Source organism: Phoca vitulina, unplaced genomic scaffold, assembly GCF_004348235.1.
Source record: "Phoca vitulina isolate PV1807 unplaced genomic scaffold, GSC_HSeal_1.0 scaffold14, whole genome shotgun sequence".
NCBI classification, from domain to species: domain Eukaryota; kingdom Metazoa; phylum Chordata; class Mammalia; order Carnivora; family Phocidae; genus Phoca; species Phoca vitulina.
The window spans coordinates 29,207,296-29,224,453 of NW_022589717.1; the positions used below are offsets into that span (position 1 = coordinate 29,207,296).

Below are 17,158 nucleotides of genomic sequence, written 5' to 3' on the forward strand. Positions count from 1 at the left end.
GTTGGCATAAGTGTCTCATAAAAGAAAGGATTCTTTTAAAAGTTTTTGACTTGTGAATTAAATGTTTTATTAATAGCAGGATTTAATCATTGTTGCCTTTAGCTTTAATGAACATCAACAGCTTTTTGGGTTTAAAGTATATACATGTAGGGGCGCCTGGGTGGCTCAGTTGGTTAAGCGACTGCCTTCGGCTCAGGTCATGATCCTGGAGTCCCGGGATCGAGTCCCACATCGGGCTCCCTGCTCAGCAGGGAGTCTGCTTCTCCCTCTGACCCTCCTCCCTCTCATGCTCTCTGTCTCTCATTCTCTCTCTCTCAAATAAATAAATAAAATCTTTAAAAAAAAAAAAAAAAAAAATAAAGTATATACATGTGTGAGTGGGTGGAGGGATGGGTGGATGGATGGCTATATTTACGATCACACAACCCATTGTTTTTTTCTCCTTGTTCCCCTCCTAGGTTCCTGGGTCACCCTGCAGCAAAGATTCTCTATGCTTATAACCCTAGTAGGGATAGTGAGGTCGTGGTGAATTCAGTGTTTACAGCTGCTAGACATTTTCATGTGCCTCCTGTTCATTGCAGGGTAAGTGTTGATGTACTCTTTGAAACTATGCTATGGCAGGCGGCCAGGTTTTCTTGCTTTCTTTGGCCTGAAGTTTTTACTTTCTGCTCCCTGTCTCCCTTTTTCTGCTACCCACACTCTTTCCTTCTGCATGTTTGCTTTAGCATTTATTTTTTTCAGTTGTCCATAATTTTGGTGGCTCTTGATATCTCTGTGGAAAAAAAAAGTTTAGAGTCTAAACAAGGTATAATGTTGTATATCTAATAGGACTTTTTCATGGTTAAAGAAACAGTATTATGTGTCTTAAAATGACTACAAATGCTGAACCATTTAGTAATTAATACAAGTTTTAGAGTCGTGATCTCTTGGCCTGGCAAATCTACTAGAATAGGACTCCTTTCTAAATGTAGGAATAGGAAGTAGTGAATGGCCCTTATAAAGCTAATTTGCACCATAACAGAGAACTACCAAACCCCGGTCTTCTGGTAGTTTAGATTTCAGTGGTCTTTAACTTCAGGGAAGATCCCAAATACTAATGGGTTTTATTTGTTTATTTAGCTTACTTATGTCTACCTGATACACTGTTTTCCTTTTAAATATGGGACCAAGGAGATGGTGCAACAGGGAGCCCAGTATTGTGTTTATGATAGTATGTCCAGATAAATGCAGCTCCTGACTTTCATTAGGAATTGGCAGGTTTGTACATCGGTGGCTCCTTTTACTTAAGTAGAGTTAGAACTGTGTTTGATAAAGGCCGTTGAACACATGGGTGCAGAAGAGGAAGGAAGAGGAAGAATGTGAGGGCGCAGGATTCCCAATCCGAAGTGAAAGGACTCGGCAGCGGCCTTGCTGTGAGTCTGTGATGTGTCCTTTGACACATTATCTTCGGTTGTTGGATTTTGATCCATTTGGTGATTCTCAGGGATTCATGATACTTCTGAATCAAGGGCACAGAATATTTAGACATCTGTTGGTGGGAATTGTCAAAAAGGAGGTCTCTGAAAGACAGTTTTTTACAGAGGTCCATTCCAAATGGCTAATTTGGTACCTTCCTTTCAGGTAATTCCAGCAATGGGGAAAACATCCTTCAGAATTATTTTCTTACCTACTGAAGAAGGAAGCATTGAAAGTTCTTTATTTATTAATACCTCCTCGTATGGAGTCCTTCCTTATCATGTAAGTAACTTTTCCCTCTAGTCCCTTGATTTGGTTGTTGATTTAACAGAGGGGTTTGGATATTTTATAAAAGACTTTTGGAAATGTTGCCACCTGCTTTATGTCATTAGAATATAAGATTGTTAGTGATATAAACTCACCAGCTTTCCCCCTTCTTCTGCCTCCCATGCCATATACAGTTGGCCGTCTCGGGCTCAGGGCACAGAGCTGAAACTCTCACTGTGGATCTTTGAAGGGCATTGGAACAAAACAAAGAAGTCTCCCATATCCTATTTCTATTATAAAATAGAGTGGGCTTTCAGAACTCTGCCCTGATCTCATGAGCAGGCCAGAGGGAGGAGCTTATGAAGGCAGTCCCTAGTGCTTCTGCCCCCTTCCCTCCTGGGCTCGGGAATATGTCTGATCAGGGGACATGGCCAGTTCTCAGGGAGCTTGCTATTCATATCAAGGCACCAGGGATGGAGTGTGAAGAATCTTTTTGTTGTTGTTCACAAAGTAGTTAGGAATCTTTTTTTTTTTAATTTTATTTTATTATGTTATGTTAATCACCATACATTACACCATTAGTTTTTGATGTAGTGTTCCATGATTCATTGCTTGCGTATAACACCCAGTGCTCCATTCAGTACGTGCCCTCTTTAATACCCACCACCAGGCTAACCCATCCCCCCACCCCCCTCCCCTCTAGAACCCTCAGTTTGTTCCTCAGAGTCCACAGTCTCTCACAGTTCGTCTCCCCCTCCTATTCCCCCCCTTCATTTTTCCCTTCTTACTATCCTTTTTTTTTTTTTAAACATATAATGTATTATTTGTTTCAGAGGTACATCTTAAGTGGTATCTGTGACATCTTTAATAGGATGTGGCATCAAGCCAAGGCCTATAATTTTTGTGGTTATTTCCTACTGGTTTCCATTAAACACTTGGTCCCATATCAGAAAAATTGTTTATTTCTGAAAAGATTTGCTACAGTGAGGAACATTCAGCTTAAATATAGCAACTTTTGTTGCTTTCTTTTGTAGACAAAAATATATATGTAATAATTGGATTAATAGCGTCTTAAAGACCAAGGTAGTGAATACAGATTTCCTTTGGAAAGGTATTTTAACATTATGACAAATATGTTTCAAAACAAATGGAGTAATTAACTCTTTTTTTTCCTGAAGGTATCTGGAATTGGCAGTCGAAGAATCTCTACAGAAGGGTCTGCAAAGCAGCTACCAAATGCTTACTTTCTGCTTCCACAGGTCCAGAGCATTCAACTTTCACAAACACAGGTAATTTTAATAGTAGATTTATTTTGAATTCTGGTAAACACCACACTTTGTAGTCCTCTAAATTGATGTATCTTTTGCAGCCCTTTTCATATAGGATTGTTAGAGATGTTAAACTCACCAGGTTTCAGAATTGGGATTTTATTGTTTTCTGCTTTTTTGAAAAAAATCCTGATCTGTATAGAAATAATACATACATGTGAAAGATCAGTGGAATCCATGTGCGTCTTGTGAAAGGCTGTATGGTCTACGGTGTTGCTTTCTCATAGTTGGCTTAATCTTGTTTTTGATGATTTGAAATGTTTCCAGTTTTTCATTATTATTGCCATTAGGCCATGTACATGTTTTATAAGTTTCTTTATTTCCTTTTAGGCTTACCTATTTCCTTGAGGTATGTTTTGTAAAGAGAGATTCTGTAGTTAAAGAGTATGAACCATTTTGTAGAGCTTGTTAAATCTTTCCAGGTTGCTTTTTAGGAAGACAGAACCTCCATGGTCACCAGTAATGATATTTTTTCAGGAATGTCTTACTATCTTCCCCTCTCCCTGCTTCCAGTCTCTCCTGAGTGTGGCTTAGTGGAAAGAAACGTTTTTGGTGTTTTAGAATGTGTATCCAGTCGACCCTGGAACAGTGCAGGGGCTAAGGGGGCCCACCCCCTACGCAGTTTAAAATCTGTGTATAACTTTTGACTCCCTAGAAACTTAACTACTAATAGCCTACTGTTGACCAGAAGCCCTACAGATAACATAAAGCTGATTAACATGTATTCTGTGTTGTAGGTATTACATACTGTATTCTTAGAATAAAGTAAGCTAGAGAAAACGTTATTAAAATCATAAGGAACAGAATATCCATTTATAGCACTGTATTCAATCGAAACAAAATTTGCGTAACAGTGGACCTATAAAGTTCAACCTGTGTTGTTCAAGCGTCACGTGTAATGATACCTTAATGTTCTTTCAATATGCATTTCATTAATAGCATGTAGGGTTTGATCATTTTTCTCCTTTGACTTACTTCCTGGCGACTATGGATAACTTTGGAAATTGAGAAAACTCTTGAACCAATGTATGATGAACTTTGCCACCTTATCTACCCTTTTCTTTCTGATTAGTGAATAAAGAACATTGCTTAGAACTTTGTGTGGGTCACAGTAGTACCTGGGGCTTTCCTTCATTGAATAGTCTTACTGAGCCTCTGCTATGGGCATGCACTGGTTTAGCATTTCCATCTTCCTGGAGCTTACATACCAGTGGGAAGACAAGCAAAACTAATTTACCTGTAATGTAATGTCTGGGAGACTTGTCATCATTTTAGATAATTCTTGGGGATTTTTAGTATTATTTTTATTTTTATAAAATTATATAACCCCCCTTCCCAGGATTTTAAGGATGATTTTTTACGGTTTGCAAGTTTGGATTTGGTTTAAATCCTAAAACCAGTGGGGATGTATTGAAGGGTTTAAGCATAAGAATGGCATGATCTGACTTGCGTTTTTGTAAGGGGCTGAAAGGGCTGGAGTAAATGTAACTTGCATCTGCTGATAGCATAGGTTTTTCCTGCTGAACATTTTTAGCCTTATCTCAGGGCCGTCCTTCAGCAAAGGGGGTGGCTGAGAATGGCCAGGTTTCTCTGGTTACTGAGACTGGAAGCTTTGAATGCCAGATTCCATATTAGTGGTGATAAAAGTATTGAAACAGAGACAGGTGTTCAGGTACCTTAGTTAACAGGGGTTAATTGAAGGAAGGGTACGGGGCATTAAGGGAGAGAGGCAGTGACCATGCGGGCCTCTCTGAGGTCTGCTGGAGACCTTGATGTGAAGAGAGCTTGCACGTTAACACGCTGTACCTGGCAGATCTTGTCTGCTGGCCATGACTCCCGCTGCCCTTTCCTGCATCCAGGCTGTCATCATCTCTCTCCCAGGCCACTCTGGTGGCCCCATAACAGACCTGCCAGTATCTACTCTGGCCCTTTCAAAAGTCTCTGTCCCCCAAATGCAGATTGGACCACACTTATGATGTGATAATATGCGCTACATTTCAGAGTTTGTAGATAAGACTCAAATTTGGGGGCTGATCTTTTGTTAGAAACCAGTATTTTGAAGATCTGAATATCAAAAATATCTCTTAAAAGGCAACTATTTTAATCTTCCATTTTTACTGTGATTCAGAAAAAAAGGAAACTGTATTTTTCAAGGCTTACTATATCTAAAAACAAAAAACCCCTGCAACATTAGACTAAAGAAATCATTATGGCATTCCTCAGAAAAAATTCTGACTATAATATTTCTGCACTGAAACTGCATACATATATGTGTTTGTGTGGTGTTTTAAGTGGGTATAAAATTGCCAGGTAACCTTCCTCAGAAAGAAATGTCTTCATTTTGATGTTCTATCTGTCTTAAGTTTTCTTCTTTCTGTTTTTTGGTTGAGAACCCATCATTTGGGTGAGTGGTTGAGTTCAGCTTCCTTCAAAAGGGAATAAAGGGTCTGGAAGGTACTCATAAAATCACCTCTGGTTCAGTTTAGAGCTGGAAGGTAGATCTGCTAGAATGCTGGAGATTCAGAAGGTTTAGGCAGAAATTAGGATGTCATCAACTTTGCTTTCACTTACCTCCTTAGCTCCACGTGAAGAGAAATAACTTTATTGTGTTTAGGAATATAATTTGAAGTTGAGAGAAATACAATCGCTTTATGTGAGTCCATTGAATCGTAAGAAAACTGAAGACTAAGGTGATAATAACCATTTAAAAGAATTCTCACTCAAACAATAATAGGGCCAAATAATTTTTAGATTTTTTTTTGTGTGAGTAAAATGTACAGCCTGCTTATACGTTCAGGTTTATGTTGCATCTGGGCCTAAATAGAGTTGGATTTCAGTTTAACTGAGTATTAAAAAAATTACCTGACTCAAACATAGTTAACAGGAGACAAAGACATGCCCCCAAGGATTCACCCAAGGATTCCTGAATATAAAATGTCTTAAAGGTGAAGGCTCCAAAATGTGCAGATGCTGCTTGATTCTTCCAAGCTATAGAAATGCTGATCAGAGGAGGAAAAACAGCAGAAGTATTTTGTAAAGCTCGGAGTGTGGATCAGAAAATGTGCTTCTGGTGCTGCCTTGAGGAGACATAAATGAAATGGCATTTTTTTTTTTAAGTTTTTTTTTATTTATGTACTTGACAGACAGAGACACAGCGAGAGAGGGAACACAAGCAGGGGGAGTGGGAGAGGGAGAAGCAGGCTTCCCGCTGAGCAGGGAGCCCGATGCGGGGCTTGATCCCAGGACCCTGGGATCATGACCTGAGCCGAAGGCAGACGCTTAACGACTGAGCCACCCAGGCGCCCCTGAAATGGCATTTTTAATGTGGCCATAAGCTACTGTTTCAAAACATGAAAGAAATTTGAGTTATCAACATCCTGAGTTGTCAGGAGGATCACGGAAGACATCAGATATTTTGCTGTTGCAAACCCAACACAATTCTGTCATGAGAAATTAAGTCGGAAACAACAGAAGACAGATGTGTACCTTTGTGCAGCATTGTGACGTGTATATGGCCTGAAACGCTTGATGCACTTGTCTCCACTGTAACTCAGATGTCAGGAAGCAGAACGAGGTTTTGGTCAGGTACCAGGGTGGCTGGAGAGCTTGGGGAGCTAAGTACGAATAATGAAAGCTGTTTATGCCTGTCCCTCATTTAGAACCTCAGCTCTGCAGGGCAGAGATCTTTGTTGACTGACACATTGTAGGTGCTCAATTAGTAGGCATTGGCATGACTGCATGAAAGTCATTTTTGTACATTTTGTACATCCAGGGATAAACAGGAAAATTCTAACCAAATAAGATTATAAAGTACAAAAATGTACATAGTTTCAAGGAGGCTTTAGAGAGATTGCTAGAAAAACGTATATAAATAGGTCATTAAGGGAGAGCTAGGGCTACCTAGGGAGCATTCTGGAACCTTTAGGTTAAGTTGCATGAGTATAAACTATTTTTCCCTCCATGCTGTGCATTACAACTCCAGGACTGATTTCTTTTATAATTGGGAGTTTGTACCTTTTGACCACTTTCACCCATTCTGCTCCCCCTACATTTCTCACCTCTGGCAATCACGGATCTGTTCTGAGTTCAGTTGTGTGTGTGTATGTGTGTGTATATTTTTTCCCTAGAGTCCACATATAAGTGATGAGATCATATTATATTTGTTTTTCTCTGTCTTACTGCACTTAGTATAATGCTCTCAGGGTCCATCCATGTTGTTGCAAATGGCAGGATTTCCTTCCTTTTTATGACTGAATAATATTCCATTGTATATACATATCACATTTTCTTATTCATTCATCCATTGATGGACACTTAGGTTGTTCCCCTGTCTTGGCTATTACAAAAAAAAAAAAAAATGCTAGGGGCGCCTGGGTGGCTCATTCAGTTAAGCATCCAACTCTTGATCTCAGCTCAGGTCTTAAGCTCAAGGTCATGAGTTCAAGCCCCGTGTTGCGCTCCACACTGGGCATGGAGCCTACTTAAAATAAAATGCTACAGTGAACATGAAAGTGCAGATATTTTTCCAAGTTAGTGTTTTCATTTCCTTTGGATAAATACCCAGAAGTGGAATTGCTGGATCATAGGGTAGTTCTATTTTTAATATTTTGGGGAACGGTTGTATTGTTTCCATAGTGGCCGCACCAGTTTACATTCCCACCAACAGTGCACTAGGGTTCCCTTTTCTCCACATTCTTATAAACTTTTTATATGTATATGAAGAAGTGAATGTTGATGGAAGACGGGGAGCTCTTTCCACTGGGGATCAGCTAGCTGTATTGAGTTTTTCAGATACAGGGGGTTGTCACTGCTCTTTCCTCACACTTCCTTAAAATTGCTTCCTGAGGTAGCAACTAGAAATTTTATGGAATCAGAACACCTTAGCTCACATATCCTTGCAACTTACTGCAGATTACCTCATGTGAATATACTGTGGCCGTAGTTGGTGTTACTCTCCCCTAAACTATTAAAAGATTTCAGGTAGCTGGGGCACCTGCATGGCTCAGTCAGTTAAGTGTCCAACTCTTGGTTTCAGCTCAGGTCTTAGGTTGTGAGTTCAAGCCCCACATTAGGCTCCATGCCCAGCATTTATTTATTTATTTATTAATAAATAAATAAGATTCAGACAGCTATGACAAAAGTCAAGTTTAAATAATGCTCAAAAATTATGGATTTATTTTAGGGATACAGGCTGGAGGAAAAATTAATTACTTGTATGAGATCAAAAAGCCAATTTTATACCTCTGTCTGTGTGTTTCCAGGCCTGGGCCACACTGTCTTTTGTTGGAAGCATTAAATGAGCATCTGTAAAACATACAGAACTTAACGTCCAGACTATAACTTTATTAAAGTACTCTGAAAAGGGCATTATTTGGTATTTTAGCCTCCTTTTCTAAAAGAGCATATATTTAGGAAAAGTAGTCAAACAGATTAAGTCCATTTTATTTGATCTTCTCTCTACTAGTAGGGGAAAAACAGTGTTCATATGTGTAATGTCATATAGATCATAACTGCTTCTGCCCTCTTTTTTTTTTTTTAAGATTTATTTATTTTAGAGAGAGTGAGACAGTACAGTGGGGAGGGGCAGAGGGAGAGAGAGAATCCACAAGCAGACTCCACTCTGAGCGTGGAGCCCAGTGCTGGGCTCGATCCCACGACCCTGAGATCATGACCTGAGCTGAAACCAAGAGTCGGACACTTAACCGACTGCGCCACCTGGGCACCCCTGCTTCTGCCCTTCTAATATGAATATCCTAAGTTTAAGATACCAGTTTGTTTCTTGTAGTAACAAAAAATGTGTCTATCTCATGGAATAAACTAGGGTGCCAGTGAACAATTGTTATCTCATTTTTTTTTTTTTTGGCAGTATGGGCTCATTTTGGTCCTTTTTGTTTGTGTCTTTTACCTGTTGGTATCTGACTTTTGCACTGCTCAGTTGAATCGGATGAAATGGCTCACTCTCTTCTGCTGGAAACAGAAGTGTGTGTGTGTGTGATTCATCTTCTCTCTAGATTCTTGCTGGCCCGGTGTGTTGTAGCGGCCGCTGAGTTCAGTGGGGAGGAAGGCATAGGTTTCTGTCTGTGTGCTGCATGTGTGTGTCTGCTCTTAGGAAGAAAGTAGCGAACATGCAGACTTGACATTGCTTTTTACTTTTTAAACCTTTTCATCTGGCCCTTCTTTTTCATTTGTTTCGCCCTTTGGAAGGGCAAAAGAAGGAAGGGTTCCTAGCAGGCGAGAAGTCACTGTTAGAGTGGGTCCGAGTGAGAGTCTGAGGTTCCTCTGCTTTTGTTGTAGTCTTGTCATTATTTGGCCCTTGGCTTATTCTGGTCATTCTCCGCTCCAGTCCATGTGTCACATGGCTGTTCTGACATCCTCCAAAACAACGCCGCTCACTGCTTCCCTGGTCTCTGTACTAGCCGGCTCCCGTAGCTTGGCATAGGAGGGCCTCAGCACCTGCTCCAGCTTCCTCGACAGCCTCAGATGTCCCACCACTCTCTTCTCCACTCTGGCCTCCCAAACCGCTCACTGTCGGAACATGCCATCCCTTCTTACATACTGCCTTACCTTCACAAGCTTTCAACCCCCTCTGACTCTCATGATCCTTCTCATTCCATCCTTTGAGATCCAGTTCAGGTATCACCTCCTCTGCAGCCTCCCCAGGGTTCCAGGTGAGTCCGTGCTCTGGGCCCCGTGGCACTTGGTTCAGGCCCCTGCTTGAACATTTGGGGTCCTGTGTTGTCTCCCTCCCATGCTCTTTCACGAGGCTGTCTTGGACAGGGCCTGTTTCCTTTTCATTTTTATAATCTCAACATCACTTTAGTGTTTAGTACACTGAGGGCCCCCAGAGTTTTTAATAGATAGGTGAGTCAGTGGACATCTGAGCTGTGATCCCCAAATAGCATATCTACCTGTTGTTCCATGTAAGATTTGTATGACTTCACCTTTTCACCACATCAGCCACGTTGACCTTCACCAGATTTACTACCAGGGCAGGTGGTAATATTCTTATTTTAGAAATTGCAGAAGGGACTCAGAGTTTACGTTACTTGGTGGAGGCTGAGAGCAGAGCTAGGATCGGTAGGGCAGCTCAGTCTGCTGTAGGATTTTCCCCGTATATAGGAAGTGTCGTGATGACTCTCATATCTGTTGACTTAGTAATTCATGGTCCACAAAAGACAAATAGCAAATAAAATGTGTTTTTTTGCTGCATTTTTATAATGGCAATAAAACAATAGAAACAGCTTAAAGGCTCAACAGTAGAAAAAGGATTTGATGAATTTGATTATATCAGTATGGTAGACTATTAAGTAGTTCTTCCAAGTGGTAATTATGGTGCCTCATCTGACAAGTGAATAGTAGAATATGAGCTAGACTATACTTGATGATTGTAACTGTAAAATATATGGTGGGATAGAATACACAAATATCGTTGTGTTAGGCTTGTTAAAAGTGAAAGTTTTTATTTTTTCATGTTTTTTACAGTGCTGTTTTATTTCTAAACCACTGAGATTTGCGGAGTGTCTCAGTGGGTTATTTGGGCATAATTCAAACAGTATCTGACACTGGCATTGTTTCGGTCTGGCCTAGAGTCTCACTGTCGCATAGGCTGGTCTCAGAGATTCACAGGAACTTAAGTTATTGCCGTTAGAATCATTGTAAAATAATGTTTATTGTTAAAAATAAAATGATAAGTCAAAGTGGGAAACCCAGAGAAGTTTTGAAGTGAGAAGAGAGCTCATGACACACCAAGGTGTGTGTGTGTCCTAATGTGGTATCATATTACCAAATTATCTAAAAGTGAGATTGTGGCCATAAACAATTGCAATGTAATCATTAGATAACGTGGGAAACCAGAGGAGTGAAAAATTAGACATAAGCCCCAGGACCACAGTCACTCTTGGCAACGAGGACCAGGACTAATATTTTGTCATCTGCTCTCAGTGTATTTTCTGAGTGTGCATGCATATGATGAGGGTTCCCCTTCGCCACCACGGTCTAGTGTGGCTGGCGGGTGTGAAGGAGAGATTCTCTCATGTGCTGTGTGATATCTAATGCATTTCAGGCCGGGAGTTAGTTCCTAACCTTTTCACATTGGCACAGCCCTCGCTTTTGGAGTGGTGATGTCAGGGACAGGTGTTGGGCAAGGGCTGCCTGGAGCCTCGTGCCTGCCAGGCTGGGGGAAGGTGCCCCGGGGTGCTTTCCTGCTTCTTGCCTCCTGAGGTGCTGATCCTTGTCAATTAAGTGTGGCAATCTGAAAGGGAAGCTGTAAAATCAGTATAGGGAAGGGACCAAGGAAAGTTTTTTCAATCACAATTCGACAGAAGAGAAAGCGGCACATTTCTCACTAACAAATAAGTTACAAGAGTCTGATCTAGGAATTGGAGATGGAAGAGAACAGGGAAATATTCTTTAACCTCTGTAGCTCTCCTATTTTCTTGATGGGCTTCTGTAATTAGTTAAATGGAAGAAACAGATTTTCTGAATGTGATAGTTGAGAATTCCTACAAATCCATGTGTAATCAGTAATGTATTTAATACCATTTCTTTGCATGGTAAAAGTTGTTTGATTTTTTTTAACGTAAAAAATGATAGAGTGTCAGACTCTGGAAAAGTATTACTATATGTTAGGTAAATATATGCCATTACTTAATTTTTGTCGCCATACCTGCCTCTGAATATGGCTTTTATTTTTTAATTTTTATTTTTTGAAAAAAGAATCTTCATAAGTGATGTGTGCATTTTTTAAATTAATACTGGACATTAAGAGAAGGACCAAAGACTACTAGTATATCAATAATGAATACAGTGCTATAGAAAATAGTACATATAGGAAGCAGAGTGAGGAACATTTGCATGAATGAATATGGCTTTTAAAAGCAAGGAAATCGAAAAAAAAAAAAAGCAAGGAGATTGCTTAATTTATACATTTTTCTCTTTTTCATCTCATTCCAATGAGGATGATTCAAGGGGATGGGACCGTGGGAAGTGGAGAATAGGGGGCTGGTGAGTGGAAGAAAGAAAGGAAGGAAGCATGGGAAAGACTGGAGAGAGAAATGCCTAGATGTGTGGGGGTGGATGTCTCCCTTCTGTTCTACAGAGCACGTAGTCCCCTCCCCTCTGTCTTCCCCCTGTTGCTTCTCTAAAATCTCTGCTCTCTTGGCAGGAGAGAACAGTGTTCTTAGAGAGCAGCTACCTGGTCCATTCTTTAACTCAGTGCTTACCTTATTTCTTTTCTGCCTCCCAGGAGAATTGACTAGCTCCTTACAGAAAACCCCAAGAGATCCCTAGCATAGTAAATAACAGTATTCAAAAGTTTTTGTTTTTAAATGTGTATTTTCCTTTGCCAAGATTATAAACTCCTCAAGAGCGGGAATCCTGTCTTAGCCAGTATTTGTTTTCTTATTACCTAGTACAGTCTGGCCATATAAGATGCAGTAAATAAATGCTTGATAATTGAATAAATGATCTTCAAAGGAAGAAACTATAGTCTCAACTATTTTTGAACTAATGAGACATGAATCTTTTTTGACTTCTTTCAAACATTCATTATGTTAGAATATTCTAGAAACTTTTGTTGGGGTATTTGAAGATGCCCAATAAATAACGCTTGTATTCCTGGTTCTAAACTAGTGGTCGTATAAGAATCAGGAGTTGGGGTGGTGCCTGGGTGATTCAGTCAGTTAAATGTCCAACTTTTGATTTCAGCTCAGGTCTTGATCTCAGGGTTGTGAGTTCAACCCCCGCATTGGGTTCCGTGCTGGGCGTGGATAATACTTTAAAAATAAAAAAAATGAGGAGTCAGGGAACCAAAATGCCACTGTCATATTGCTGATAAGCCACATTCTTGTGTATCAGCTGAGGTCATAGAGCCGGTTCCTAACTCCCTGTTCCCTTGGGTAGATCATGGAGTGGCCCATCAGAAGGGGGGTTTGAGTCTGAAGGACAGACACCCCTCTCGAGAGTAGAGAGGAAAGAAACCAGCTCCTCTGTGAGCCCCTACCCTTCTCCATGCTGTCTACAGCACAGCATCACGTTCTGTTGCCCACTGACAGGCAACCCCCTCTACCTCCAAGGGGAGAGGAAGACTTGGGGCAAAAGGACAGAGAATTCTTTCCTTATAACATTCCTCAGTTTTTATACCTGTGACCCATTGGGCTTGCCTATTATCAAGATTGGGTTCCCCCTTCCTCTGGCAAGGAGACCAGTAGACTCCTGACAACTGTGCTCCCACTTTCCTTAGTCTGCTCCTCCTCCCACTGGAACCAAACCCCATTTCTTTGATCCTCCACAGACTGTTGGGGAGCATTGTTGAGTTTGCCCCTAGAAAGCTCTGAGATAGATTAGAATAATTCATTAATAATCTGTTCCAAAGGCACACTGCAGTCAAGGTTGAAAGTTCATGTCCTCATCTGTTTTCCATTCCAAATTCTTTTCAAGTATGATATTCAATACAGCTTATCAGAGTTTTTGCAGTGGGATCAAATAACAGAGTTAAGATACTCCAATAAAAAAATACCAGCCATATAAGTATGCCCCATCATAGAGATATATAGTGTAGTGAATAAGAAGGTGAATTCTAAAACCAGACCACCTGGGTAAAAATCTTGGTCACCTCTGAGTGACCTTAGCCAAATTACCTAATGTCTTTGTGTCTCAATTTATCTATAAAATAAATAATAATAGCACTACTTTGTAGGATTGCTGTAGCTGTTTACTAAATTCATGCTTGTAAAGTGCTTAGAACTAGTACCTGGCACCTAACTAAAATGTATTCATCACTTAAAAAAAAAAAGTTATGGGGGCGCCTGGGTGGCTCAGTTGGTTGGGCGACTGCCTTCGGCTCAGGTCATGATGTGGGAGTCCCTGGATCGAGTCCCGCATCAGGCTCCCTGCTTGTCAGGGAGTCTGCTTCTCCCTCTGACCCTCCCCCCTCTCATGTGCTTTCTCTCTCTCTCATTCTCTCTCTCTCAAATAAATAAACAAAATCTTTAAAAAAAAAAAAAAGTTATGAATATAAACCTTCTCTTACTGTGAAACTCTTAGACAATTTTTAAATTCAGAGATTCAGTCCTCTGGCAAGATGTGGAAGTTCAAGGCTATAGTCCCATATCAAATTATCTTGGCTTTAGTCTGGTGATGGGTATTGAGGAGGGCACGTTCTGCATGGAGTACTGGGTGTTATGCACAAACAATGAATCATGGAACACTACATCTAAAACTAATGATGTAATGTATGGGGATTAACATAACAATAAAAAAAATTTAAAAAAAAATTATCTTGGCTTGTGAGTTAACATTAAAAGAATTTGAAGCCCTCCCCAGTTTCTTATTTTTTTGGTCTTAGCCCGAGAGGTTGTCCATGCCTGTGTGAGCTGGGGAGCCTTCAGCAGCTACGGCCAGGGCTCGCTCTCAGTAGAGTGCATGAGGCTTCCCCAAATTACACTTGCTTAATATTAAGTCGCTTGGGGCGCCTGGCTGGCTCAGTTGGTAGAACATGCAACTCTTGATCTTGGGATTGTGAGTTCGAAGCCCATGTTGGGTATAGAGATTACTTAAAAATAAAAAAATAATCTTAAAAAAAAAGTATCAAGTCTCTCTTGAGCCTCTCTTGAGTCTAGAATCTTAAGACACACAAGAATATCAGTTATCAACCTTCCAACCACCGGACTTGGAAAACATGCCTTCCATCCCAGCCCTCAAGGGACTAATTCTAAGCAGAATTATTCCCAGCACTTCATTTTTGCCAAAAAGAGGGATGGAGGGTGGAGAGCATCACCTTGGCTTTGGCTTTAGTTTATGCCAGTTGTTCTGATTCCAAGACCTTTGCGTTTAAACTCAGTGGGGAGAGATTGCCTGTCAGGAGGCTGCCCTGGGACCTCGGGGGCTTGGGGAAGCGCCACTTGTACAGACCAGCTTCTCTCGGGAGGTAGCCCCTGAGGTGCTCTGGACTTCCCTCCGAGTGAGCACTTGGCAATGGTGGCAGCCCGGTCACAGGTGTGTCTTTGTTCTCCTTCCTTGCACGGAACCCTTGTTTCTGGCACTCCTGTGCTGAATGGTGTGGACACCCTGTTGAGGATGGAGCAGCCTCAGTGCCTGGGCAAGGGCACTGGGATCTGTGCACACACTGGTTTCCATGGCCTCTTATGGTAGATTCACTTAGGCTTCTGGAACCTACTTAGAGAAGGCTTTTCCCGTTTAGCCCTACCTGTTTCAGTGGAGTTGTTCTCAGCAGATTCTTGGAGGGGAGCTGCTGCTGACATTTGGGAAGCTGAGGGCCTGGTGGGGATAGCACGTTGGCGGTGAGCCACTCACTGCCTCCCCCAGGTTGTGAGTGTGCCCCTCTTTCTCTGCAGTTGTGGGCCATGCCTCCAGGATGTGCTTGGCTTCTCCTGGCCCCTCTTCCTCTCAGGAAGGCTCAGTTGAGTTTCTAGCCATTTAACCAGCTTTTTTGTTAGTCTTTTTCTTTCTCTAACACCTGTAAGGCTGCTACTGTTTTCTGGAATTGGTTCAGTCCTTTTTTTTTTTTCTTTTTCTTGTTCTTTTTAGTCTAGATTATATATATATGTATTTTTTTCCTCTAGATGTTCCTTTAGATATTTTCTTGTGAGTTCTCCTAAAGGAAGAGAGATTAAAATCAATTAAGTTCTGGGTCTGCTGAAAGCATCTATTGTTCAAACAGATCTTCTCTTCCCTGTGTTGGAGAGTCTTCCACAGGAGATGCTCTTCTATCACACCAACATCTAAATCAGGCCTGGGGTCAGTCTGTCTCGATAGTCTTGCCTGGTTCCCTTGAATGGGTTTCCTCTTCTTGCTGTGCCTTCTCTTAGACTGAGTCCTACTTCTGTAAGCTTCTCAAACATGTTGCCCCAGGGCACGGGCAGTAACTGTGTCTCTCCCTTATATGCTCTGAGCATTCTGCTCTGATCTTCCTGTCCCCTGTACCCCTGAACCTGCCCAGGTCTTACGTAGTAGTCCTGGGGATAGCTGTCTCAGTCCTCAGTTGCTCTTACTGTGGATTCCTCACCTGGCTTTAGAAGTGTGTTTCTCCCTAACTCCTCTAACAAAAGCCTGGTTTTTTCGGGGCGAACAATCCTGTCTGCTGAGGTCTTGCTTTTCTTCTTTCATTCCATTATTTTAAAGCTCCAATAAGCACAAAGATCTGTCTCCCTCATTTCAGTTAGCTACCAGGCTATCTCTGTCTCTCTGTATGTCTGTCGAGCTGGACCTCTGAGGTCTCGTTTTCTCATTCAAGTTTTGTCTAGTTGCTCTCTAAGAGGTTAGTCTTTCTCTTAAGGTGAGCCCTCTCTTCCTCCTGCTCCATCAACCTGCCTTTTTTGTTTTGTTTTCTGTTCATCTTGCTCTGATAGGAAAACTAAAGCATGTTTCCCTAACCTTCTAGCACCTCTTTGATGTCCAGAGTGAACCGGATTGTTTCGGCCTTAGTGGCTGCCTTTGTGCATGCGGTAATTCTGGCAAATGGCTTCTCTGCCTCAACTCAAGATGGGAGCATATCTTCTATCTTATACACTTATTGCTTCTTTATTTATAAAATCTGCCATCTGTGTATCTGTCATTTGGGATCTTGAGCATCTAAAGCAGTGGTTAGCATTTAGATGATTAAGAAATCTAGAGCCAGTGAGTTGGGGAGGAACTTTTGAGTCTGTGGACCAGCCCACATGAATTTAAACTAGATTCTTTCATAGTTCCAACTCTTATCCATGAAGATAATGCGTAAAAAAGGTACAGATTTCGGAGCAACCTGTCTGTACTGCGTGTATGGAATTGGACCCAACAGTTTCTTCAAGATCTGGCTATGAAAGCAGATGGTCCAGCTCTGGAAGCTCTCTCTGTTGTGAGGGGAGCCCTGACTAGGACATCTTTTCCTTTGCCCTTTTCCTTCTCCCCTTCCCTTTCCTTTTCTAGTGGTAAAGTATATACACCATAAACTACCATTTTATGTGTGCAGTTGAGTGGCATGAAGTACATTCACACTGTTGTGCAGTCATCACCACCATCCATTCTAGAACTTTCTCATCTTCCCCAACTGAAACTCTTATACCCACTACATAGCAACGCCCCATTAACCTCTCCTCTCAGTCCCCCATGAC

The 17,158-nt window shown here is 41.3% G+C and overlaps 1 protein-coding gene across 2 annotated transcripts in view; it reads left to right on the forward strand.

The window, feature by feature from the left end:
- Window positions 1–17,158, forward strand: part of TMEM131L (transmembrane 131 like) — a 160,604-nt gene that overhangs the window by 84,128 nt on the left and 59,318 nt on the right. For both annotated transcript variants that reach the window (XM_032413031.1, XM_032413032.1), the window contains exons 5-7: window positions 459–582; window positions 1,621–1,737; window positions 2,901–3,011. In XM_032413031.1, the coding sequence (XP_032268922.1) occupies window positions 459–582; window positions 1,621–1,737; window positions 2,901–3,011 (352 nt within the window). The remainder of the gene's footprint in view (window positions 1–458; window positions 583–1,620; window positions 1,738–2,900; window positions 3,012–17,158) is intronic.